This window comes from Leptodactylus fuscus, chromosome 3 (assembly GCF_031893055.1).
Source record: "Leptodactylus fuscus isolate aLepFus1 chromosome 3, aLepFus1.hap2, whole genome shotgun sequence".
Lineage (NCBI taxonomy): Eukaryota > Metazoa > Chordata > Amphibia > Anura > Leptodactylidae > Leptodactylus > Leptodactylus fuscus.
This window is the reverse complement of record NC_134267.1, coordinates 206,698,591-206,724,729: the sequence shown is the minus strand read 5'-3', so window position 1 is coordinate 206,724,729 and position 26,139 is coordinate 206,698,591. Positions and strand designations below refer to the sequence as shown.

Here is a 26,139-nt window from a genome sequence, read left to right as displayed (position 1 = left end):
ACATTTTTTTTTAGTAACAGCAGAGTTCTAGCTCAGTAAAGATAAATTATGAAAAGAATTAGAATAAAATTAATGCAGACATTTTTCATTTTTGTGCTTTTGTTTTTTACTCACTGTAGTCCAAAAGCTGCCACAGCAGTCTATGGCAGATTAGCTATGTAACTATTGAAGCATGCTGCAGGAAGGCTTTAGTAGTTACAATACTATGGCATGGCTGGAAGCCTTTATCTGAGTGGTTAATGGGGCTCTTTCATTGGGAAAAGTCATTTTTAGCTAAGCACATACTTTAGAATAGGCTATTCCACACATACTTTTTGTATGTAAATTGCCTTAGTAGTTTTTGAATGAGCCAGTTTTTCTTCATATGCTAATAAGCCTTCTCCGTGCACCCCGGAAGTGTCTGCGATCACAGTCTGCTATTCCCTATGTGTGTGAGAGCAGGGAGATGAGTCATCAGCACAGCAGCCTCACCTCTCATACACATAGAGCAGACAGTGCACACAGACACTTCCGGTGCACGGAGAAGGCTAACCAGCATATGAATAAAAACATACCGTATATACTCGAATATAAGCCAACCCGAATATAAGCCGAGGCCCCTAATTTTACCACAAAAAAATGGGAAAACTTATTGACTCGAGTATAAGCCTGGGGGGGGGGGGGGAATGCAGCAGCTACTGGAAAATTTCAAAAATTAAAATGGTCGGAGTTTTTGGGTGCAGTAGATGCTGGGTGCTGGGGAAGGAGAGGGGGTGTTTTGGTTGTCTATCTGCCCCTTCCCTGAGCTTGAGGACTGAGTTTTTTTTCCCCACTTGGAATTCAGCCTGGCTGAATATAGTGGATCTGCAGAGCTCCTATTAACCCCTTACTGATGGAAAAGGAGCACTGCAGATCCCCTATATTCAGTAGACCGGGCACTGTCAGACACAGGGATACCTAATGTGTATGTGTTTCACAGTCATTTTCTACTTTTATATGTATTCTAGGGAAAGGAGGGATTTAGAACTTTTATTTACTTTATTTTTTTTACTATATTTTTTTAAAGCTTTTTTTCACTATTTTATGGGAGATCCTATACAATACTATTTCGGCTGGTCATAGACCCCCCCCCCCCCCTCTCAAAAAAAATAAAAAAATATATATATATATTTTGAAAGGCTTGACTCGAGTATAAGCAGAGATGGGGACTTTTTCAGCACAAAAACTGTGCTGAAAAATTCGGCTTATACTCGAGTATATACAGTACTTATTCAAAAACTACTGAGGCAATTTACATACAAAAGGTAGGTGTGGAATAGCCTTTCTAAAGCCTATGCAAGTATGTGCTTAGCTAAAAATGACTTTCCCAACGATAGAGTCCCTTTAAATGGCCGTGACCAGAGTCATCTCTGATCGTAGGCAAGGACACTCTGTTTCAGAACGGCCACCATATTTAGTCATGTGCACCAGGACGTATACATGTACGCCCTGGTGCGCCTAATGGTGCTATCAGCAAGTTATAAAATATATAAATGTCAAAAAGAAATATACACTATATCAAATGTACTTATACTATAAATTATATATATATTATAAAATGTATTTCTTGTTTCTGAAATATTTGCATACCTGACATGGCAACAGATTCTATGTATATTTCAGGTAAGGAATCAGAACAGCGAGTAGTTTTAAGATGCTCTCAAATTCAATATACTTTCAATAGGAAAAAAGATAGATGTAAAGAGAATCATATCTTTCTCTTTCCCGTTTTATGCCTGCATGAAAAATCCAAAGTCTTCCATAAGCTTAGGCCGCTGTGTGGGCACATGATCACGACTCAGTGCAGCAGATCTAGTGGAAGCACATAATCCAATTAAACAAAAATAATAATAATAATTAAGAATAGTGAAAAGCTAATTTCACAATATTCATCCATTCCTTTCAGAATCCTGACATTGATGTGGATGAAAATGGGACACTGGACCTTAGCATGAACAAACAAAGACAACGAGATGGTTGCTGCTCCATCCTAACTCCACTGGAACCAATGTCACCACAGCGGCAGGCAGTGATGAATAGCCAGTGTTTCCAAATGAATGAGAGGGATTGCTGGGACTTACCTGTAGACTACACTAAAATGAAACCCAGGCGGATAGATGAAGATGATTCCACAGAGATTAATGTAGGTCTTACCCATATGACATGCGAATGACTCGATATAGCTGTGTGCCAGTCTCTAATATTCCAAGTGGAGTCAGTCCATGCACACATGGACTTTGTGATCTCAACTAATATGTTTGAGAAGGCAGCACATCAATCTAGTCCAAAGTCAAGCGACATAAGACAAGGCCGCCGGCGTGATGGGATGAGGAATAAAGAATAGCGGCAAAAAAATTCTCCGAGTTTCTATAGCTACAGTAAGACATAATGGCAAACACCTACTGTCAGTCTAATCACACTACACACAAATAAGAATAATGATGATGATATATAAAGCTGCTCCGCACTGATTATATAATGAATGCAAAGGATTGCCGGGATGACACCCGTTTATTTTTTTTCTCGTAATATATTCAGTATTATGTTTCTACTAAATTGTAGGTCTCATATATAAATTGTCAGGTTTACTATTCTGTAATGAATAGAACTCAAATTGGAAAGTTAAAGCCAGTACCTCCTCTTAGAAAACAACTTTTCAGAACCGAACAGTACGGGTGAATATAAGAAAGTTTTAGACAATATGTTTTAGACAAGAAATATGTCTCCTTCTCCATTTATCAGGGTAGGTTACTTTTTACATAAAAGCCTATGGAGAGGGGAGGAGGGGGCTACTGAAAAAAAAAAAAAAAAAAACATTCTCCATTATCCTGTGAGTGAGGAAGATTTCTACTAACATTGTTATGTTTCTATATAAGACGTATACTGCACAGAATGGGGCAATAGATCAATGAACAGCCTCCTCCTCCCTCTCCCCTCTCCATAGACGTCAGGTATAAGAATAGATTCTATACAAATATATAGTTTGAGTGAAAATAAGGAGGTGGAGAGCAGCTTAATAAGTTGAAAAGGAAACATATTACTTTAAAGGTATATTACAAAGTTTGTTCTATTCACCAGTATGATTCATATATGAAATGTTGTTTTATAAGTGGAGGTGCCCTTTAAATCAGAAGCAGATGTTCCTTGTAAAACTAGAAATGTCACAATCAGGTTAAGTTTATGTTACTGTCAGGCCTCCTTGACAGTTGGTAGTGAAGAAGAATCAGGCGTATTAAATTGTGGTCCAGAGGTCCCTGACTGCTGCTCACTCCCTTCCCCCTGTTCAGAACACATGCATGCTGAGCTGATTGAGGCATGCACGTGTATGGTTGATTAAGAGGAATACGAGGCCATTGTAATGATGATAGTGTTTAGTGGGAATGATTAAGATTTCAGTGGAATCCTTTCATAAGTTACAACCATAGACTGTTCTGGATGTTTGTTTGTTTGTTAGGAAGGAAGGAAGGAAGGAAGGAAGGAAGGAAGGAAGGAAGGAAGGAAGGAAGGAAGGGAGGGAGGGAGGGAGGGAGGGAAGGGAAGGGAGAAAGGAGTTGAGACAGGAAGGGAGGAAGGAAGGAGGGAAGGAGAGAGAAAGAAAGAAAGAAAGAAAGAAAGAAAGAAAGAAAGAAAGAAAGAAAGAAAGAAAGAAAGAAAGAAAGAAAGAAAGAAAGAAAGAAAAAGAAAGAGAAAGAAAGAGAGAGAGAGAAACAAATAAACGAAAGACAATGGGTCAGGAGGAAAGGGAGTAAGAGTCTGAGTCAATGAAAGTGTGAAAGTGATTGAGGACTAATAGGAGAAACAGAGAGGGACACATACAAGAAACCTGTAAACACTTGGTGGTACCTTCTTATATGTCAAAATTCTGCACTAAAATTTAGAAAGCAAGGTGTGAAAGCAGGAAGGAAGAAAGAACATAAAATTTAAAGACAGGAAAGGTTGAGGAAATAAGGAAATGAATAAGAAAGAATAAAGTGAGGAAACCCAAGTAAGAAATTTAGAAATGTCCCACAGTTAAAATCATGAAAGACTGATGTTTAGAAAGCGACGATGGAAGGAAGAATGTAAGGGAAAGATGGAAAGAATAAAGGAAAGAAGCAAAAGTAAGACGAAAAGAAGGCAGGGAAGAAGACGTTTGTCCTGGTTAGATTTCTTGTTATTGTTTGCTGACTACTCTGTCATGTCCACCAGTATAAAACATCTACAGGTTACAGCAGGCACTGCCAGGGAACAAGTTTGGATTTCTCCTCCCTGTAGGAATACATTTGATTTTCTTACTTTTATGCACCATTCCAAGGCTTTCCTTTACAGCTTTGAGTGTAGTCTTTTTTTTTTTTTAGCCATTTGCAAACATTTCTGATGCAGGATATGCATGTATTAGAAGGAAATACATTTTACAATTCCCACATTTAACATTACCCAAATTAATTCCGTTTTGGACGACTTCTAGGCTTGGCAGATCTTACTAAATTTAGCTGGATCAGTCATTGTCTTGCACCGAAACATCTTATATCTATGATCAGCTTGCACATTAGATAAGTCTGCCAAACCCACAGAATTGCTCAGGATCAGTTGACTATTTAATGTGTATGGGGATATTTGACTTTCCCCTACATGGCAGTTGTTGGAAAAAGAAGGATTGGGCGTGTTGCATTGCTTCTAGATCTTGCAGGAATTCTCATTTCTTAAACATTGTATTTTCTATTAGCTTGTCCGGTATTTGCTTGCCAATTGATATTATATAGACTGTCATGGACTATGTTTATGTAGAGATTTCTTCTCTATAGTGAGGAAACACCATCTTGGCGTATTCCCTGATCCCAATGAATATGGCTGTATAGTTTAACATTCATCCCTATTCTTGAACACGTATGTCTTACTTATTATAGATTTGCACTTCTCATGTACAGTATGTGTTATTTATATATCTTATGTATATACAGTATCTGCATAGGTGATATTATAAGTATCATGTACTAGGTTCAATCTGACACAACAGGGTTCTTCCAGTTCTTCCTGCACAGTGGTTAGCCAGGGTATCATCAATAAATGAACAGGGCTGCAGACCTCTAATGCTAGGATTAGTGCAGGAGTAATGCTGGCCATACATATGAGATATCTGTTGGCATAACAATAGCTGTCTTACCCAGTTCTCTAATGTACATGCATACTCAGCTTGACCAAAGTGCATATGTGTTATATGTGAGACGCTGCAGCCAAACTTTTCCTACAGAGACTTATATCTTGGAGGACGAAAGGATTAGGCAGGTGAAAACAAACAGCCCAATCCCTATTTCTCTGACATCTGCTGTCACTGAGTTTAGTCAATCATTGTCTAATGTGTATGGGCGGCTACCTAAGATTTTAATAAAAATCCAGATAACCAGTCTTCTATCACACTATTAGGAAGTTTTGAGTTAATAGAGGGGTCCTCATTCAGGACATCCTTTAGTTTGCTGACGAAGAGAGAAACTATAGAGAATACCTTTCTGGAGGACCTGTGAGGTCTATACATTGCATGGACAGTCATGCAATTCTTAATGTCTCCTGCAGTGGCGCTGTAGGGGAATGAAACCGATTCTTGTGTCTTTCCACACAGCTAATTGTCAGAGATCTCCCTTGTCAGAAAGAATCTCCTAAAAATATTGTATATAAAAGTGTACATCTCTTATCTTCATCTCTATTAACAATTAGATATATTTAACTTTAATTGTAAGTATACATATATGTATTTATTTTTATAAATCTGAAATACAGGTGAAGGGAACAAACTAAAAAAGTGCCTGTGTCTTTAACTATTAATGCTGTCTTTACTTCATATCTGAGTGATTTTGATCAATTGCCCATACATAGGCAATGTTTACAATGCAGTCTATGGAGAGGAGAGGGGGAGGACAAGATTTAGAAACAGAAACAAGACCATCTACGGCATTAAATGAGTCATTTCTGTGAGAAGACTTAACAGTAATTCCTGAAATCCCAGCCTAGCTGTAAAAGATAACCGTCTGTCTAGAGAGCAGATTGTTCTCTGCTTTGAGAAGTTAGCATCTCCCTCCTCCCACTCCTCTCCATAGACTTCCATTGTACAGATTTGATCAGAGACAGAAGGATGCTAATAAATGAAGAAACTGGCACTTTCCTTTAATATAGTATATAACAAAGTTTGTTATCTTCACCTGGACTATGGATTTAGGAAAAAATATACTTACACTTTCACATCATTCACACAAATTGAACCCAAACTCTTGGTAAGGTCCTCATGAAATACCACCTGGATTATAAAATAGCAATACATCTTGCATATGTTTTTACAATGGTAATTCTTCTGCAGAAATCTATATATTTGAACTTATTTTTGTCTTCAAGATGCTGTATATACCTACAGCCAACACTATGGAGGAGGGAGAAGATACATGACTAAGGAAGTGACTAATGTTTATGTAGGAGTGTTACATTTCTGTTATATAGTACGATACAGTCTTATGCTGAATGTGTTCCCACAAGTCAGCCATTCTGAATGTTGTTTAACTTCTCAACGCTAAAAACTTGTGAACGCAAATGTGAAAACTGTAATACCGATGCCGGAGAACTATCTCTAATATGAAGGCAATATGGCACTAATATGGGTTTTTGCCTAGTCTGAAGTCAAGATATAAATCCAGGTATAATGAGGGTATCCCTCAACCTGGGTGTAAAGGAATTGCTAGGAGAGCAATTCCCCAGCAGCTGCTGATGAACCCTGGGAGATGGGGCATGACAAGACAGTGAGTTCTAAGCTGAACCCTCCCTGGTCACTGCCTACTTGCCTCATTGCCCTAGGCGACAGAAGTCAACTTGGCGAAAGTCTCTTAATATGAATAAGTGATGACACTTATTATGGGAGGTCAGCTAGTCAAGGGATCAGTAACAGTGGAACAATACAGTACAGAATCAAAATCCGAGAGTCACAAGAAAAGCCAGAGGTCAGTAATATGTATAGAGATAACAAACAGAGATAGCCAGCATGCACAAGACAATAGCAAGCGCCAGGGTGAATGTGAGCAAACAATAAATAGGAAGCAAGAACCAGCCCCAGACTTGATAGGAAGATAGGCTGTATGTCAATCACACAGGTAAGGCAAGATTAACTATTAGAGAAGCAGAGGGAAACCAAGGTGAAAGAGATGGGTGTTGTGGAAAATCAATTACAGAAGTGAGGGAATAGGGCATTGTTCAAACAGTGAAAGAAGAACCTAAAACAAGGGATCATAGCCAGACACGCCTCCTGCTCCGTAGCATGTGGCCGGAGGATTGTGCCAAAGCCTGAACGGGCAAGGATGTTACAGTGGGGCTCTCGAGAGCTGTTGCTGAATTGCCCCTTTAAGCCAGAACATGATAGAACTTGTAGTTTTCCACAGGTTGGGCACCACAGTCTTATTTGCAATGGCTGGAGAGTCATAGGTTGGGCACCACAATATTATAATATACACGATCATTTATAGCATAGTACTATTGGTCTTAGAATTATCCATGGTATAATATATATTTCTCTCTATCCATATCAGAAAAGTACAACAATATACATAATAAAAAGTCTGGTTTTAAAAGAACCTATCATGTTGAAAGCCTATCATGTCTGATCTGCAGGGAGGATCTCATAGAATAGGATGAGCTGAGCAGATTAATATATAGTACTGGGAAATAATTTTCTAGAACTTGTCATTTATTGATCTCTGCTAATTTTTTGGCTTAGGAGTCCAGTGGGCGGTCTGGCTGCATGGTTGACAACATGCATACAGAGAAAGGAATGCCCACTGGACTCCTAAGCCCAACATGAAAAAATGACAAGTTATACATATTCTCCCACAAACTATATAGCAGTCTGCTCAGCACCTTTTGCTCCAAAACTTACTGCCTGCAGATTGACCTTCATTTTCAATCATTCCCTTTAAAGGGAATGACAATCGATTTTAAATATAAAATAATTACAATTTACAACGTTCACATCCCTCCTGCTTTCACTGGGGTTTTCAGTGCCCAGACATCCTGTCATGTGATCTTCATTCTTTAGAACACATTCTAAGTGTAGGTCACATGACAGGATGTTCATGCACAGAAGAATTAGACTGCTAATGCCACCATGGCAACCCCAGAGCAAGCATTATAAAAAAAAAAATCTTATTTGTCCAAAATATTTATTATGTTTTCCTTTTAGCTTCAAGCATCAGACATTTTGCAGATGAAACCTATAAGACAATGTCACTGGCCCAAATTTTGGTGATGTTTTTGCTATTTGAGACCGGTTCCTGTGCTTGATAGTTGGCATTGTAGCACAATTCAGCTAATACTATATATTTTGTCTATGTCAGAATATTTCTTATATGGGCCTTCCCATGGAAAAGGTTTACCCTATCCATAGGAAAGGGGATGACTTCCAGATCCCCACTGATCAAGAGTACCCTATTTTGAATGGAACAATGTACTGAAGTACAGGTTCAGAAAACGGAACAAAGGTTCCCCATAGTCCTGATCAGTTGGCAGTCTGAAAAGTTGGATAGGGGATAACTTGCGTAGATGCCAATTAGAGATGAGCGAACAGTATTCGAAACAGCCATTTCAAATAGCACGCTCCCATAGAAATAAATGGACGTAGCCATTCGCGGGGGGTTAAGCGGCCGGCTGCCGGCAAAGTCTGCGTGCTGGCCGCTTCCATTCATTTCAATGGGAGCGTGCTATTCGAAACAGCTGTTTCAAATAGTGTTCGCTCATTTCTAATGCCAATAACCTATACTTGAACTACATTTTAGTGCCTCAATTTTATTATGGTAATTTTGCTAATAAATAATTAATCACCTTTCCATATTTCCGCAGCATGATGATCTGGATCCATTCCATGATGCCCTTGAAGACAGAAGGTATCCTGGTGAAGTTACAATTCCAAGCCCCAAGCCCAAATATCCTCAATGTAAAGAAAGCAAAAAGGATTTAATAACGTAAGAAATTTATAACTTATGTTTTTATTTTCTTATGGCTTTTTTGTCTATTATAGCAAAGAACATTAAACCTGTAGAGGCCTGACATTGTGCCACCATATTTGATCGAGCAGAACAGTAAAACAAGGTTTATGAAGGCCGTGGGTGGGATTATTTGGTCATGACTGCAAGAAGATGATTATACGGTCAACAATTCTGGAGTATCATTGACCCCTTACCTGCAATATGTTTACTGAATAATCATTTTATGTTGGTCATAAGGGCATGAGAATAAGGGTCGAGAAGACCAAGACAACCTAAAACAGTGGCTGTTCTTGCCATAGCTCTGGAGATATGATAAAACTCAAACATCCAAGGCTCAATTCTATTTCTATATTCAGTACTTTGTTGTTATTGTTCTTTTTATTGTTTATTTATATAGCACCATTAAATCCATGGTGCTGTACATTATTATATTAATTCCATGGTGCTTTACATTTCAGGGTTCACATACAGTACACAAAATGTACAAACAGATATAATACTAACAGTGACCGACTGGCACAGTGGGGTAGAGGGCCCTGCCCGCGAGGGCTTACAATCTATGAGGGAAGGGGGGTAGAGACAGAAGGTGAGGGGAGAGACTGTTCAGATGGTGCTGTGGTGACAATAATGTTAGGCCTTCCTGAATAGTTGAGTCTTCAGGGCCTTCTTGAAGCCTGTGATTGTGGGGGTCAGTCTTATGTGTCTTGGTAAGGAGTTCCAGAGTATGGGGGATGCACGAGAGAAATCTTGGAGATGGTTGTGTGAGGAGGGGATGAGAGTGGAGTGGAGTAGGAGGTCATTGGAGGATCTGAGGTTACGTGTGGGCAGGTAGCGGGAGATTAGGTTGGAGATATATGGAGCGGGCAGGTTGTGGATGGCTTTGTATGTTAACATTAGTAGCTTGAACTCTATTCTCTTGGCAATGGGAAGCCAGTGAAGGGAATGGCAGAAGGGAGCAGCTGATGAAGAACGGGGGATGAGGTGAATTAAGCGAGCAACACAGTTTAGGGTGGACTGGAGGGGGGCGAGGGTGTTGACTGGGAATCCATGGAGAAGGGTGTTACAGTAATCTAAGCAGAAGATTATGAGGACATGGATGAGCGTCTTAGTAGTTTCTGGGGTGTGGAAGTTGTGGTTTCGATGGATGTTCTTGAGTTGGAGGCGGCAGGAAGTGTTGAGGGTTTGAACGTGTGACGTGAGGGATAGATCGGAGTCCACTTTGATAGTTTCATAACTTTTTTCTAGCCGCTTTCTGTATTTCGTATTTTATAATCAGGTTGTGACAAGACATGAGCCCACGTTTTTGCTTCCTTAGTTACTTTATGAAATCAATGGTGACCCATACTACCTAGAGTTTATGATGGGCATGTCCAACAGTCGTATAGCTTTACCCACCCTGTTTCCGATTTCCGACTCCTATATGACTTCAGGATACAATATATTTTTAATAAAAGAAGCATAGAAAAGATAGACACAAGTCTGTAGACATGTACCACACCCTCGGTTATCATACAAAAGAGGACTGTAAGTAGTTATACATTCAATGTGCAAACAGTAGACAGTGAAGTCCTCCGAGACCAGGAGCCACCCTGAATTGAGCCGTAGCTATTGTACTGTAGACATGAATGCCCTGAAAAGATATTTAGAAAGGCTATAAGAAGCTATACAACCCATTTATTCTGAAAAGTATACAAAATAATAAGTTAAGAAATTGAAAATATCTGTAAAGTATAAAAAGATAACAAATCACTTTTCCATAAAAATACTTATCTTCAAGCATTTACATTGATGGCCTATGAGCCATATAATCAACACAATGAAGAGGATGCAGCATTTACAGCAGTGTCCACACTTACCTTAGCTCAACTTTGGTTAAGGATTCCAATTTCTTATGAACCGAGTTCAATAAAATATCACACCATGCTAGCAAAATCCCTGGCACGCAGTAATCCAAAACATAGACACTGGGTGTACTGGGTGTACACATGGGCACATATAGGGCAGACATCCTGTAACACAATATTGCAAAACTAAGTTGTTTTGAGAAGCCGGTCATCCCTGACACACATAGGAAGACAAGTAGAAAGGTAAGAAAGGACACATTTGTATCTCTGTCTGTTATATGGCTAAAACTTTGGGAACAAAAACTAACCAACTATACAATGATGGCCTATACTAAGGATGAATGATACTCCTATCACATATTACATCATAATCTGTTGAATCTAATAATGGATTCTCTGATTATTCTTTTGTTATCTGGTACTTATCTGGTGAAAATTGAACTATGAGATTAAATGCAGTCCCTCCCAAGCATATTCAACTGTCACCATACATTATGCAAATTAGGTATTATGTGTTTGCTGTTACGAGGGAGCTTACTTTTTCTCAATGGAATGCATTGACCAGCGTTGATTGGCCAGTGTACAGCATTCAGCCAATCATCGCTGGTTCTGCCGGAGGCTTGTCTGTGAGGAGGCAGAGTCTAAGATCGGACCACAGCAGTCTCCATTGTGGTCCAATCTTAGACTCCGCCTCCTCACAGACGAGCCTCTGGCAGAACCAGCATTGATTGGCCGAATGCTGTACACTGGCCAATCAATGCTGGTCAATGCATTCCTATGACAAAAAAGTCAGCTCCCTTGTAACAGCAAGATGCCAGCTCTCCTGACTAGCAAGGACGAGCCTGCTACAGAACCAGCGTTGATTTGCCGCAGGCTCGTCTTTGCTAGTCGGGAGAGCTGGCAGCTTGCGGTTACGAGGGAGCTTACTTTTTATCAGCACAACTGCATCGCTGTGCAGTTAAAGCGCACGGACCCTATAGACTATATTGGGGTCCGTGCGCTTTAACTGAACAACGCTCCTCCTAAACACTCTCCTCCTGCTATTTGTGGACTTGGTTACTCTCCTTTAGTCGAATAGTGGTTTCCCCTGAAATCGAGCATTTTTTCCCATAGACTATAATGGAATTCGATATTCGATCGAGTAGTCAAATATTGAGGCTCTACTCGAAACGAATATCGAATCTCGAATATTTCACTGTTCACTCATCTCTAATTATGTGCACTGGGGGCGGGCCTTCAGCCCTGAAGCACCACTCTTGCTGCTCAAGTGGGATTGCTGATGTCATAGCAGTGTGAGGATCAACTCCTACTTCACATTGTAGCACAGACAGGAAATGGTAGGGGTCTAAATGGCAAGAGCGGAGGTCGCTGGATATGAAGCCCCACCCCCAGTGCACCAAATGCCTCATTTGCATAGAATTTTAAAGTAGTTTTTCTCCAAAGCTACACAAATGACATACATAACAGAGGTATGATATGTATCACTATAATGTGCCCTGTAACACTTAAATATGTTTGGGAAGATGGTAGATGCAAACATTTTACACCTATGTTTGTTGATGAAAAATTAAAAAATAAATTATATTAAAATAAATGATCATTTTATATCAAATAGAAAAAAAATTAATGCAAAGTATTAATTTTATCATGAATGCTTTCCTACTCCAATGTCCATACTGTAGCTTCCTTGCCTTTTTGCATTCGTTTATCCTGCAGAAGTAATAACTATGCCTCTACCCCAATACTGTGAATGTAACATTGTACATCGCACTTTCATAACCGGGTCCATTAGCGGTCGAGCCATCCATATTTTCAGAAGAATACTCATCAGATAGATGCGGAGTCATATAAATATAGCTGTCCTACATATGTGAATAATAACAGAGCTCTTATTGGCAGGGAAAAGTTTGTGAATACCAATTTGCACCTTTCAATGTCTTTTTGTTCTGCTACTCTGTGGTTTCCAGTCAATTTATATCACATGGCCATTCACGGATCCAACTCTTCTGGCCATAATTGGTGATAAATGATGCCCTGCGTTATAATCAATGGACATTACTGTAAGACGTTCAGCCACTGTAATATTAATATGCCTTTAATAACTAATGCATCCTGTTTCTCTAAATATATGTTGGATAATATTTCACTTGGTAAATGTAATTGTACTTTTCAAACAGTTAGACTTCACTTTTTGCTGTCCTCTATTTTAAAGCTTAAGGGAAAGTTCACACTGAGCTTTTTTGCAGAAGGATTGTGAGATGGAATCCCTAAAAGGACTTGTGATGGGTCTGAAAAGCCCCATGTCATCATAGGATAGGCACTGGCACCCTGAGCATTTTGATGCTTCATTTATCCAAACCTATTGAGTTATTCCAAAGATATAAGCCCTTTTAGTGTTGATGTAAATAAGGGTCAAGTCAACTAGCCAAGTGGGTGGTAACGCTTTGGTTTCTCTAAGGGAGAGTTCACACGGAGTAAAGTGCCGCATGATGTGGCACGTATACGCCGTGTGAGATTTTGCGGGCCATATACGCTCCCATTGATTTCAATGGGAGCCGGGATCGTATACGCGGCGCTATTTCGAAATCAATGGGAGCGTATTTTGAAATGAATGGGAGCGTATACGGCCTGCAAAATCTCACACGGCATATACGTGCCACATCATGCGGCACTTTACTCCGTGTGAACTCACCCTAAGGGTGTGTGCTACCACTCACTTGACTAGTAAACCCTAATTTACATTAATTGGGCTGTGAAAGGTCAATTTTAAGGGAATCTGTCATATTGAAAATTGTACCCAATCTGCAGGCAGTATGTTATCGAGCTGGAAGAGCTGAGCACAGTCATATACAGTATATTTTTATGGTAAATCGCTGTTCATTCTGGGTTTAGGTATGTTTTTGGTGATCCTACAACTCCTATATCATCACATGCATGTTAACCAGATAACAGTATAATATATAGGCTAGGGCCACACAGTGACTGTAGCTCTAATTCCTGTTTTGTGACCAAAGATCACCATGCTGCCCTGTGACTCCTTTACTAATGTAAGAGAATAGAGTCACATTGCTACCTAGCGGATGCTTATAGCACACAAAAAAAAAACACTGATCAATTTTTTTGTGACTCCAAGTCACAGTTTCACTACCTCATATTAAAGGGCAACTCCTTTCTATTATATTAATGAAGGAGTCGCAGGGCAACACGGTCTTTGGTTAGGTGACAGGAGTCATCTTGTGACCCCTAGCCTAAAATTAGTCAATAAGGCCAACAGCAGCAAAACACCCTTCTGTGCGCTCAAACTAATGGACACTAATGGAGATCCATGAACTGCACGTTGCTTAAGGCTTCCGAGCTGCAACAAGCATTACGTTTCTTTCTACATTGCACAGAGAAAAATATTTCAACATTTTTCTTCAGGATTTTACATTTTATGGCCTATTGTTGGGATAGGACATCAATATCAGATTGGGTGGGTTCCAATCTCGGAACTGTCCATTTCACAGTGGCCGTTCCTGGCACCGCAACTTAGCTTTGTGCTTTATCAGGCACAGCTACAATACGATATAAGGAGCTGTGTCTAGGCTGCCGCACTTTCCTGTGCCTGGTAACAACTTCAATCAGCCGATCAGCGGGGTTGCCTAAAATTGGATCCCCACCAAACCGATACTGATGGCCTATACTAAAGGAGCTTTCCATTTTTAATTGAATTAGAATAGATCTGCAGTAATCCAGCATGGCCACTACATAGTGGATGGAGCTGTCTACCTTTGGCTGCTGAGAACAGAGTATACAGATATAGGACTATGTGATTCCATGGTGCCCAGTGTTGGACTCCACCAATCTATTATTGACCACCTATCCTATAAAAGAGGGACATAATCCTGTATCTGAACACCCAAGTGGCACATACTCCCCATCTACACCCTTGTACTTACCATCTCTTCCTAATAAGACATTTCTAAGAGTTTTTGTGTATTTTTTTGCAGACTATCTGGTTGTCCACTGGCAGATAAGAGTATTCGGAATATGATGGCCACTAGTTCACAAGAACTCAAGTAAGACCCCAGATTTTCTGTCTTTCTATTGCCTGGTTTAGTTAATTTTTGCATTACGTCTCCTTCATATGATGCTGTCTTGAGCTGCTTGAGCTTGTAGAAGTGAAGGTACTTTACTGTGAAATTGAATCTAAGCTTTATCCAGGGTATCATAAAGCTTTGTACTAGCTACTGGCTGCATTTCTCTTTATTTCCATCTGTTTTACTGTTGCTCATATAACTTGTCATTATTCTATCTGGATTTTACTTTTCTTTAAATCAGTGAGGTTAATACTCTCTATATCAAGTAAATGAAATGCCCCGGTGTATAGCGTGAGGCTTACGGGCATATCGCATAGACTAGGATATGAAAAAAAAACCTGTCCATTCAGCAGTGCTGATAAAATGTAGATTATAGATAATACCGTACATTGGATATAGGGTTCTTACTAAGTTTATACCAGCCCATAGCATAGCCTCAAGTTCAGACTACTGTATATAATAATTGTAACTGGGTCCTGATAATAGTAATAGCAGACCTGACCCAGAGGCGTAAATTAAGAAATCCACTCTACTAGAGAGGTGTTACTGATACTCAGAACCCCTTCCCCTTGTCCTGTACTATTCTGAACAAGCGGCCATATAGCCCTAAAGCAACATGATAAAATAGTTTCTGCCTGCAGCCACCACTAGGGGGAGATATGTACAGGCACATTGATACAAAGAGCAGGCAGCTCCATAGGGGCTGATTAAATTATTACAGCATACCACTTTTTTATTAATGAATAGTGTCAGTGAATAGAAGAAACTATATCTTATCAAAGACATATGTTTCCTTCTTCACTCAAACTCTACCACTCTCACCCCCACCCAGCCACAGACACAGAAGTCTATGGAGAGGGGTGAGGGGAGGAGACTGCTTTTTTTCCCAGCAGTCTCCACCGCCCCCTCCCCTCTATATAGAGTAATATTTTATATGTAATATGTTATAAGTAGCCTGATATATAGTAGGACCACCCACTGGACTCCTAAGCATACAAAGATCAGAGATTTAAGTTATACTAAATCTTTCCCAATTAATACTATATATCAATCTGTTCAGCTCGTCCTATTCTATAAGATGATGCTGGCAGATCACATAGACACCATGTTCAGCAGGTTCCCTTTTTAGGTTTAGGTTTAGATCAGTAAACTGCTGCAGTCACAAGTAATGGAGATGGTCAGACCCTGTAAGATGACTTTTGCTTGCTGGTATATGGGATCAACCAGTGGATATTATTGAGGGCCCCCTATCCAGCTATTCAGGACGTTTTCGTTAAAATTTCAACGCAAACTTGAGATATAAAGTTATGTTTGAAGCAACTCCCCAAAGAGTAATATACCCCAGCAGCAAATGACCCACTCTGTTACGATCTTTGGGGTTGTACACTGCACGGGTTAAGTATAAACTGGATACCATTAATATGTGTCCTTCCTTACCTTTCCTCTAAATTCGACATATCTCAAGTTGAGTGGCAGGAGGTCACTTTGAAAACAAAACACGATTTTGCGATACTCTGTTGGGAGTTGTTTGAGCTATATTTATCTATATGTGGCCACCTAGTGGTTGTGATGTGAATTGCAGCCTGTCAAAGTTTTTGCTGGCATGTTTCAATAATGTATTGAATTTGTATTATGATAGATTCGAGTTTTTAATGAAATTTGCAGAAAGGTAAGGGTGGACACATCTGTATATGCTTGGGACCAATGATAGACCATGTGGTGGGTCAGTGCAACCCGGATTCCTTGACCCATCGATGTGTATTTGTATTGTGCTATGATGTGATTGGAGTAAGGGTACAGCAGCTAGGCAGAAGATGGATGGTGGCTGATGTAGACGCTAGCTGCTTTCACCTTTCTTGCAAGGTTATTATTTCTTGAGGCTGTAAAAAAATCAAGAATTCTGATCTGTATTTCATATGCTATTTATAAAAAAAGGAAGTGAGAATAGGAACTGGATCATTAAGTATTGACAGATTCTTCTACAGGCCTCACTAATGCGTCCAAGACCAACACACGGCATAAAGAATGGCGCACATGTAATATACGCTAGCTGCTAATTGCCGACAGTGATTGCAGGCTGTGTGCGAGGATGATGATATAATGATGGCCATGCTGAGCTCCTGATAATAATGGTGGGAGTGATAATCAATACAGAAATTGAGAAGGAAGGGAAGATATTGTATCTGCTACAAGCTGGTCTGTAATCCAGGCACTGCTATATCTAGACCTTAATAGTGTACAATGTACAGGCCGTTCTCTGGTAATATAGAGATTGGTACCAGGATGTTACATATGTGCTACAAAGCATATATGGAATATTCTGTATCATAAATGCCCCAGATGGTAATACCCCTTTAAACATATATGGGTGATTTAAGTCTGGCGAAACACCTTTAGGTTGAGACCACACGTTGCAGAAACACAGGTTTTTTTGCTGCAGATTTTGTTGCAGTTTTTTAAGCCAAAACCAAGAATGGCTACAAAAGGAAAGGGAAATACATAGGAAGCTCTTACACTTCTACCTTACGCTCAACCCACTTCTGGCTCAAAAAACCGCAACAAAATCTGCAACAAAAAAATCTGCGTTTCCACAATGTGGGGCCTCAGCCTCAAACAGATTTTTTCACTGTTTCATAGTGGATGTCCACTTTCTAATCTCCTAGGGATAGATCATTGGGGAACCAGCAGTTGGGACCCCTACAGATCAGCACAGCCCCCGGTAATGTTTATATGCTGGGAGACGTTCTGCTCACCGTACAAAGTGGTGTGGTGGTTTTAGGTATTGCAGCGATGTCCCATTGACGGCTATACAATACCTAAAGCCTTTGCTATAATCTGTATGGTGACTGAGCAGCAGGGCTGTCCTGAAACAGGTTATCTGCAAGGCCCCGGCTGTATGATCTTGATGGCTTATCCTAAGAATAAGAAATTAGCATTACATAGCTAGATAGCTCTGTGATATATAGGGTTACATGATAGAGGAGAGAAGCTGAGCTCTGTGATATATAGGGTTAAATGATAGAGAAGAGAAGCTTATCTATGTGATATATAGGGTTATATGATAGAGGAGAGAAGCTGGGCTGTGTGATATATAGGGTTATATGATTGAGGAGAGAACCTGATCTCTGTGATATATAGGGTTGTATGATAGAGGAGAGAAGCTGAGCTCTGTGATATATAGGGTTATATGATAGAGGGAGAGAAGCTGAGCTCTGTGATATATAGGGTTAATATGACAGAGGAGAGAAGCTGAGATCTGTGATATATAGGGTTATATGATAGAGGAGAGAAACAGAGCCCTGTGATATATAGGGTTATATGATAGAGGAGGGAAGCTGAGCTCTGTAATATATAGGGCTATATGATAGAGGGGGAGAAGCTGAGCTCTGTGATATATAGGTTATATGATAGAGGAGAGAAGCTGAGCTCTGTGATATATAGGGTTATATGATAGAGGAGAGAAGCTGAGCTCTGTGATATATAGGGGTATATAATAGAGAAGAGAAGCCGAGCTTTGTGATATATAAGGTTATATGATAGAGGAGAGAAGCTGAGCTCTGTGATATATAGGGTTATAGGATAGAGGAGAGAAGCTGAGCTCTGTGATATATAGGGTTATATGATAGAGGAGAGAAGCTGAGCTCTGTGATATATAGGGTTATATGATAGAGGAGAGAAGCTGAGCTCTGTGATATATTGGGCTATATGATAGAGGGGGAGAAGCTGAGCTCTGTGATATATAGGGGTATATAATAGAGAAGAGAAGCCGAGCTCTGTGATATATAGGGTTATAGGATAGAGGAGAGAAGCTGAGCTCTGTGATATATAGGGTTATAGGATAGAGGAGAGGAGCTGAGCTCTGTGATATATAGGGTTATATGATAGAGGAGAGAAGCTGAGCTCTGTGATATATAGGGTTATATGATAGAGGAGAGAAGCTGAGCTCTGTGATATATAGGGTTATATGATAGAGGAGAGAAGCTGAGCTCTGTGATATACAGGGTTATATAACAGAGGAGAGAAGCTGAGCTCTGTGATATATAGGGTTAATATGACAGAGGAGAGAAGCTGAGATCTGTGATATATAGGGTTATATGATAGAGGAGAGAAACAGAGCCCTGTGATATATAGGGTTATATGATAGAGGAGGGAAGCTGAGCTCTGTAATATATAGGGCTATACGATAGAGGGGGAGAAGCTGAGCTCTGTGATATATAGGTTATATGATAGAGAAGAGAAGCTGAGCTCTGTGATATATAGGGTTATATGATGGAGGAGAGAAGCTGAGATCTGTGATATGTAGGGTTATATGATAGAGGGAGAGAAGCTGAGCTCTGTGATATGTAGGGTTATATGATAGAGGAGAGAAGCTGAGCTCTGTGATATATAGGGTTATATGATAGAGGAGAGAAGCTGAGCTCTGTGATATATTGGGCTATATGATAGAGGGGGAGAATCTGAGCTCTGTGATATATAGGGGTATATAATAGAGAAGAGAAGCCGAGCTTTGTGATATATAGGGTTATATGATAGAGGAGAGAAGCTGAGCTCTGTGATATATAGGGTTATAGGATAGAGGAGAGAAGCTGAGCTCTGTGATATATAGGGTTATATGATAGAGGAGAGAAGCTGAGCTCTGTGATATATAGGGTTATATGATAGAGGAGAGAAGCTGAGCTCTGTGATATATTGGGCTATATGATAGAGGGGGAGAAGCTGAGCTCTGTGATATATAGGGGTATATAATAGAGAAGAGAAGCCGAGCTCTGTGATATATAGGGTTATAGGATAGAGGAGAGAAGCTGAGCTCTGTGATATATAGGGTTATAGGATAGAGGAGAGGAGCTGAGCTCTGTGATATATAGGGTTATATGATAGAGGAGAGAAGCTGAGCTCTGTGATATATAGGGTTATATGATAGAGGAGAGAAGCTGAGCTCTGTGATATATAGGGTTATATGATAGAGGAGAGAAGCTGAGCTCTGTGATATACAGGGTTATATAACAGAGGAGAGAAGCTGAGCTCTGTGATATATAGGTTATATGATAGAGGAGAGAAGCTGAGCTCTGTGATATATAGGTTTATATGATAGAAGAGAGAAGCTGAGCTCTTTGATATATAGGGTTATATGATAGATGGAGAGAAGCTGAGCTCTGTGATATATAGGGTATATGATAGAGGAGAGAAGCTGAGCTCTGTGATATATAGGGTTATATGATAGAGGAGAGAAGCTGAGCTCTTTGATATATAGGGTTATATGATAGAGGAGAGAAGCTGAGCTCTATGATATATAGGGTTATATGATAGAGGAGAGAAGCTGAGCACTGTGATATATAGGGTTATATGATAGAGGAGAGAAGCTGAGCTCTGTGATATATAGGATTATATGATATAGGAGAGAAGCTGAGCTCTGTGATATAGGGTAATATGATAGAGGAGAGAAGCTGAGCTCTGTGATATATAGGATTATATGATAGAGGAGAGAAGCTGAGCTCTGTGATATATAGGATTATATGATAGAGGAGAGAAGCTGAGCTCTGTGATATATAGGTTATATGATAGAGGAGAGAAGCTGAGCTCTGTGATATATAGGTTTATATGATAGAAGAGAGAAGCTGAGCTCTTTGATATATAGGGTTATATGATAGAGGAGAGAAGCTGAGCACTGTGATATATAGGGTTATATGATAGATGGAGAGAAGCTGAGCTCTGTGATATATAGGGTTATATGATAGAGGAGAGAAGCTGAGCTCTGTGATATATAGGGTTATATGATAGAGGAGAGAAGCTGAGCTCTATGATATATAGGGTTATATGATAGAGGAGAGAAGCTGAGCACTGTGATATATAGGGTTATATGATAGAGGAGAGAAGCTGAGATCTGTGATATATAGGATTATATGATATAGGAGAGAAGCTGAGCTCTGTGATATAGGGTAATATGATAGAGGAGAGAAGCTGAGCTCTGTGATATATAGGATTATATGATAGAGGAGAGAAGCTGAGCTCTGTGATATATAGGGTTATATGATAGAGAGAGAGAAGCTGAACTCTGTGATATATAGGATTATATGATAGAGGAGAGAAGCTGAACTCTGTGATATATAGGATTATATGATAGAGGAGAGAAGCTGAGCTCTGTGATATATAGGATTATATGATTTAGGAGAAAAGCTGAGCTCTGTGATATATAGGGTATATGACAGGATTACTCTCCTTTTTGCTCTGAAATCCTGAAAGGACTCCTGGGAGAGACAGTGAGAGTCCTGATTACTCTGCCCACACATGATGATTGACAGCTCTTCCTGTATCACTGAGTGTATTGTTCATTTATAGAGACGGATACACCGGGGCGTTGTCAGGATGTTCTGAGCCTTGTTGTCCTCCAGCACACAGACCTTAGCAGAACCCTACAATAACCTGTGTAATATGTGTCCCTATAAATCCCCCAGCTGTGCTAACAGTCTATTAGAAGATGACACCTCACATTACAGATCAGGAGTAAACTGACATAATAAATTCATGTTACACTTTATGATAAAGGAGAATGTGAAAATTTACACCAGGAGTAAATCAGAGAGCTCCCATCCATGCTTATGTCATCCTCGTTTCAGCTAATTATCACTTTGCATCATTTGCATAAAAAACTTGTGAAATGAATATCTCAGGAGGGAATACTTTGCCAATGTCTGTTACATATGATCTGGTGTTTAGCGATAACACCTCCCAACCTCAAATGTGACGTGCCACAATTATTTTCTGCTTATTTATGTATCTGATAAATTGACAGCTGGTTCTCTGCAGTTCTAGATTATATAATGAAGCCTGGCTGAATGGAGCAATGCTGCCCCCACCTGGCCAGTCTGAGAACAGGTAGTCAGGGCACAGGAGATGCACAAGCATCTTGGATCACAGAAAAGACAAAGTCTGGACTATAAATAGAAATAGAGACGGGTTTTAAGGAAAGCCATATTGCAAATTACGGATTAAAGATCCTTTACAAAGACTTTCAATGCTGAACCTTTATACGTGATTCAGCACTGAAACCATATTTTGTTAAGAATTAAACAATTTATCTCATCCTCTATATGACATCCATAAATCCGAAATGTTCAGAATTAGAATACGCCTGCTTTCTTCATTAAACAGTGCCAGGACTGTCCAGGGTTTGTCTGTGCTATTGCAGCTTAGTTCTACTGAAGTGAATGGAGGTGAGCTGCAATACCAGGCACAACCTGTGGACGGGTGTGGCACTGTCTTTGGAAGAAAACAGCCATGCTTTTCTAATGTGTTACTGGTTCTCATTGAGGTATGGAGTTTTACAGGCAATGATTCATGGGAAAAGAATTATGCAAATGAGTTTCCTTCTGATGGATAGCTAATTTGCATATTTCTAATCCTGTATCTTCACAAATTATCTATTCATGTAATGATTGTCATTACACCTACTAGAAGTCAACTGAAAAATTGAATATGTCTGATGAATATCCCTTGCTATTCAGATGATTTCAGCTGGATATGTATAGGATAGATAGATAGATAGATAGATAGATAGATAGATAGATAGATAGATAGATAGATGCATATGAGATAGATAGATAGATAGATAGATAGATAGGAGATAGATAGATAGATAGATAGATAGATAGATAGATAGATAGATAGGAGATAGATAGATAGATAGATAGATAGATAGATAGATAGGAGATAGATAGATAGATAGATAGATAGATAGATGCATATTAGATAGATAGATAGATAGATAGATAGATAGATAATAGATAGACAGATAGATAGATATTGCAGCATTTCCGCTGTGTGTATTTTTCTGCAATATGAAGACTCCCATCCACTTTGTAGTGATTGTAGAGCACTGCAGTTTTAGTTTATGTCATGTGGGGCCCTAGCCTAAGGGTAAGTTCACATGGGGTTTTTTGGATCGGAGCCTGAGACGGGTTCCGATCCAAAAGCCAGGTAGACACGACTGAAAGCCGGTGCACTGCAATGGCATCCAGCCGAGTGCTCCGCTCCAGATTTGGCCCAATGAATGGATCTAGTCCAGAGGAGGAAGTGTCTTCAGGCCGAATCACGAGGCGAAACCACCTGAAGAATGAGCATCTCACTTCTTGTGCCAGCTCCTGGAAAAAGCTCCTGAGCGGCTCCCATTGATTTTGGTCAGGATTTTGAGGCGAATACGGCCTCAAAATCTTGACCAAAAAACTCTGTCTGAACCTACCCTAAGGCTAAGGGCCCACAGGATGACCTGCAGCTATAAAACGCTGCGGGAAAAAGCGCAGCAGTAATGCATTGCAGTTCTTCCCGCAGTGCTTTAGACAGAAAGATTGCGGACTTTTCCTCCATGGACTTCCTGTTACAATTATATCTATGGGGGAACCGCTGGCGTTTGTTTAGGTATAATTGACATGCTGCGTGGGTTTTGGAAATCGTGGCATGTATGAAACACAATTTGGCACAAATTGGGCATGGGATTCACTCGAATCCCATCCACGTTGCCCATACTGTAAAACACTGCGATTATTCCTGTGGGCAAATCGCGGCCTTTCCATCCTGTGGAGCTCTGGCCCAAGACAGACTTCTGTAAATTAGAATGTCAGTATTTAGCCATACACATGAGATAGAAGTCAAAGGGGCAGTTATTGAGAGCAAAACTGGCTTAGTTGCCCATAGCAACCAATCAAAGCACAGCTTTCATTTTGTATTCTGCTCCTGAAAAATAGCTTGATTGTAATTGGTTATTATGGGCAACTAAGACAGTATTGCTTTTATACGGTTTAAAGGGACTGTCCAGGACTTAAAGTCAATCGATACAGATGACCTATCCATAGAATAAGGCCCCGTTCCCATGAAGTAACACGCCGCTCATTTAGACACGTAAACACGTGTTACAGTGAGGCGCTTCAATACAGATCCCATTGACTTCAATGGGTGCCGGCTTACGCGCGCTACACATTGAAATCAATGGGAGGCTTTATAACCCATTGATTTTAATGTTTAGTGCGCGTAGGCCAGCTCCCATTGAAGTCAATGGGATCTGTTTTGAGGCGCCTCACTCTGACAAATGTTTGCGTGTCTAAAGGAGCGGCGTGTTACTTCATGGGAACGAAGCCTAAGTCATCAGTATTAGAGATGAGAGAACACTGTTCGAATAGAAATGAATGGAAGAGGCCGGCACGCGAAGGGTTAAGCGGCCGGCCGCTGGCAAAGTCTGCGTGGCAGGTGCTTCCATTCATTTCTATGGGAGTGTGCTATTCAGATTGGCTGATCCGAACAGTACTCGCTCATCTCTAATCAGTATCAGATCAATCGGACACCCAGTCACACCCGTGGCTAGGTCATCAGTATCAGTTACTTTCAGGTCCTGGACAACTCTTTTAAAAATCTGCCCAAAATTTTCTGATGTCGATCAGACAAAATGATTGACACCAAAGTTTTCTGATATTTCTGAAAACTCAGAGCATTTTTTAGGTTTTCTTTATGTGTTTGGTCAACTTTAGCATAAAGTGGGTCCAATTTTAACTAAATAATTACCCTCTAAGCAGGGGCGTAACTTGAGGGGCTACAGAGGGTGCGCTCACACCCGAGCCTAGGAGTCTTAGGGGGCCCACGAGGTATCTCTTACTAATATGAGGAGACAAGTACTATAAACAGAGCATTATAGATGGGGAGCTTGGTATAGATTTTACAATTGGGCCCATGTTACACCAAGGTAAATGGGTCTGGAACATCTGTTGGGGGTGATATGCAGCACACTAGAGATGGTTGTGCTTGATAACGGATTATTTGTCCCCCTCTCGAGAGACCTTGGGCCACCCTCCAATAACCTCATGTAAATAGATCTCAGTTCCCTTCACATTTGGATGTCTTTGGACCATTATTTTATTAAAGCCTGATGTTCTTGTGGGCCATTCTGACATATACAACCTCTATATTAGTCATTTGCAGTATTACATATAGTTATCTCGCTTTTCCCTATTTACCAAGCCAGGTATATGATATTACAATGAAGAATAATTATATTTTAAAAATTCCCATTTTTTTTTACAGCACCACTCTAGCCCTTGGGCCGTGATTGGTATTGCAGCTTAGCCTCAGGTGAATTGAACAGAGCTGCAATACCAGACACAACCTGATAGACCAAGGTGTCACTGTTTTTCTCTATATAACTACTCTCTATAACATTTTTCTCTATATAACTTGATACCATGATTTTTTAAAAAAGAGAAAAATATATGATATTCACTTTTTTCTGGCCTTAGGTGTCCGACTCCTGGCTGCGATGGCTCCGGACATATTACTGGAAACTATGCTTCCCATAGAAGGTATTCTTACAGAATGACAATTAAAAAATTTCACAAAACACAATAATACGCATTATTTGCAAAAATCTTATCCTGTACTAAAGTCCCTACATTTGAACATACACTTATAGCAGCCAAGATTTCCCTCAAGTAAATGCCGATCACTTGTAGTACTATAAGATAAGATAATCCTTTAATAGTGCCACAGTGGGGAAATTTCAGTATGTTACAGCAGCATAGTAATACAGATACAGGATAATACACAGTAATATATTACAGACGTAGACACACATATGCTGAGAAGAGAAGATATACTAGGAGTCCATAGCAGCTAAGGAAGAGATGAAAGAAAGAAGGAAGACTTCAGGATCATTTAGTTCTCTGTGCGCTTGGTCTGATGTAGATTATACAGCCTGATCGCAGTTGAAAGGAAGGACTTACAATAGCGCTATAGATATAGTAGTCATTGTTAAATATTGTACAGTTATTAGGAACATCTTTAAGGGGTTTTCAGGTCTTTACCATTAATGGACTATCCTTAGACCTTGTTCACACAACAGTAACCAAGACTGAATGAGTGTATTCGCTTGGACAATTTTTTGATGGGCAAAAAAAACGGTCAGTTAAAAAATGGAAGTGAGCTACTTTTGTCCATTTCGTCAAAGCCACTGACCCAGGAGATATCATCGAATCTGTTTTTAATGGATGCAAAACAGACTGACTCTAGGTTCACACTAATGTTCGGGTTTCCATACCTTGGGTCCGCTTGCCCATGGAAACACGTGGACCCCGCACTCAGCACAGAGAACTAAATGATCCTGAAGTCTTCCTTCTTTCTTTCTTCTGTTTCTTAGCAATAAATACATCCATTTTTTTTTTAGGGTTC

At 40.0% G+C, this 26,139-nt stretch overlaps 1 protein-coding gene across 14 annotated transcripts in view; it reads left to right on the top strand.

The window, feature by feature from the left end:
* Positions 1-26,139, top strand: part of MYT1L (myelin transcription factor 1 like) — a 371,423-nt gene that overhangs the window by 323,136 nt on the left and 22,148 nt on the right. For 12 of the 14 annotated variants that reach the window (XM_075269099.1, XM_075269101.1, XM_075269096.1 and 9 more), the window contains 4 exons: positions 1,925-2,161; positions 8,866-8,987; positions 14,845-14,913; positions 25,212-25,274. In XM_075269099.1, coding sequence (XP_075125200.1) covers positions 1,925-2,161; positions 8,866-8,987; positions 14,845-14,913; positions 25,212-25,274 — 491 coding nt within the window. The remainder of the gene's footprint in view (positions 1-1,924; positions 2,162-8,865; positions 8,988-14,844; positions 14,914-25,211; positions 25,275-26,139) is intronic. The other 2 variants (XM_075269108.1, XM_075269107.1) reach the window with 2 other exon arrangements.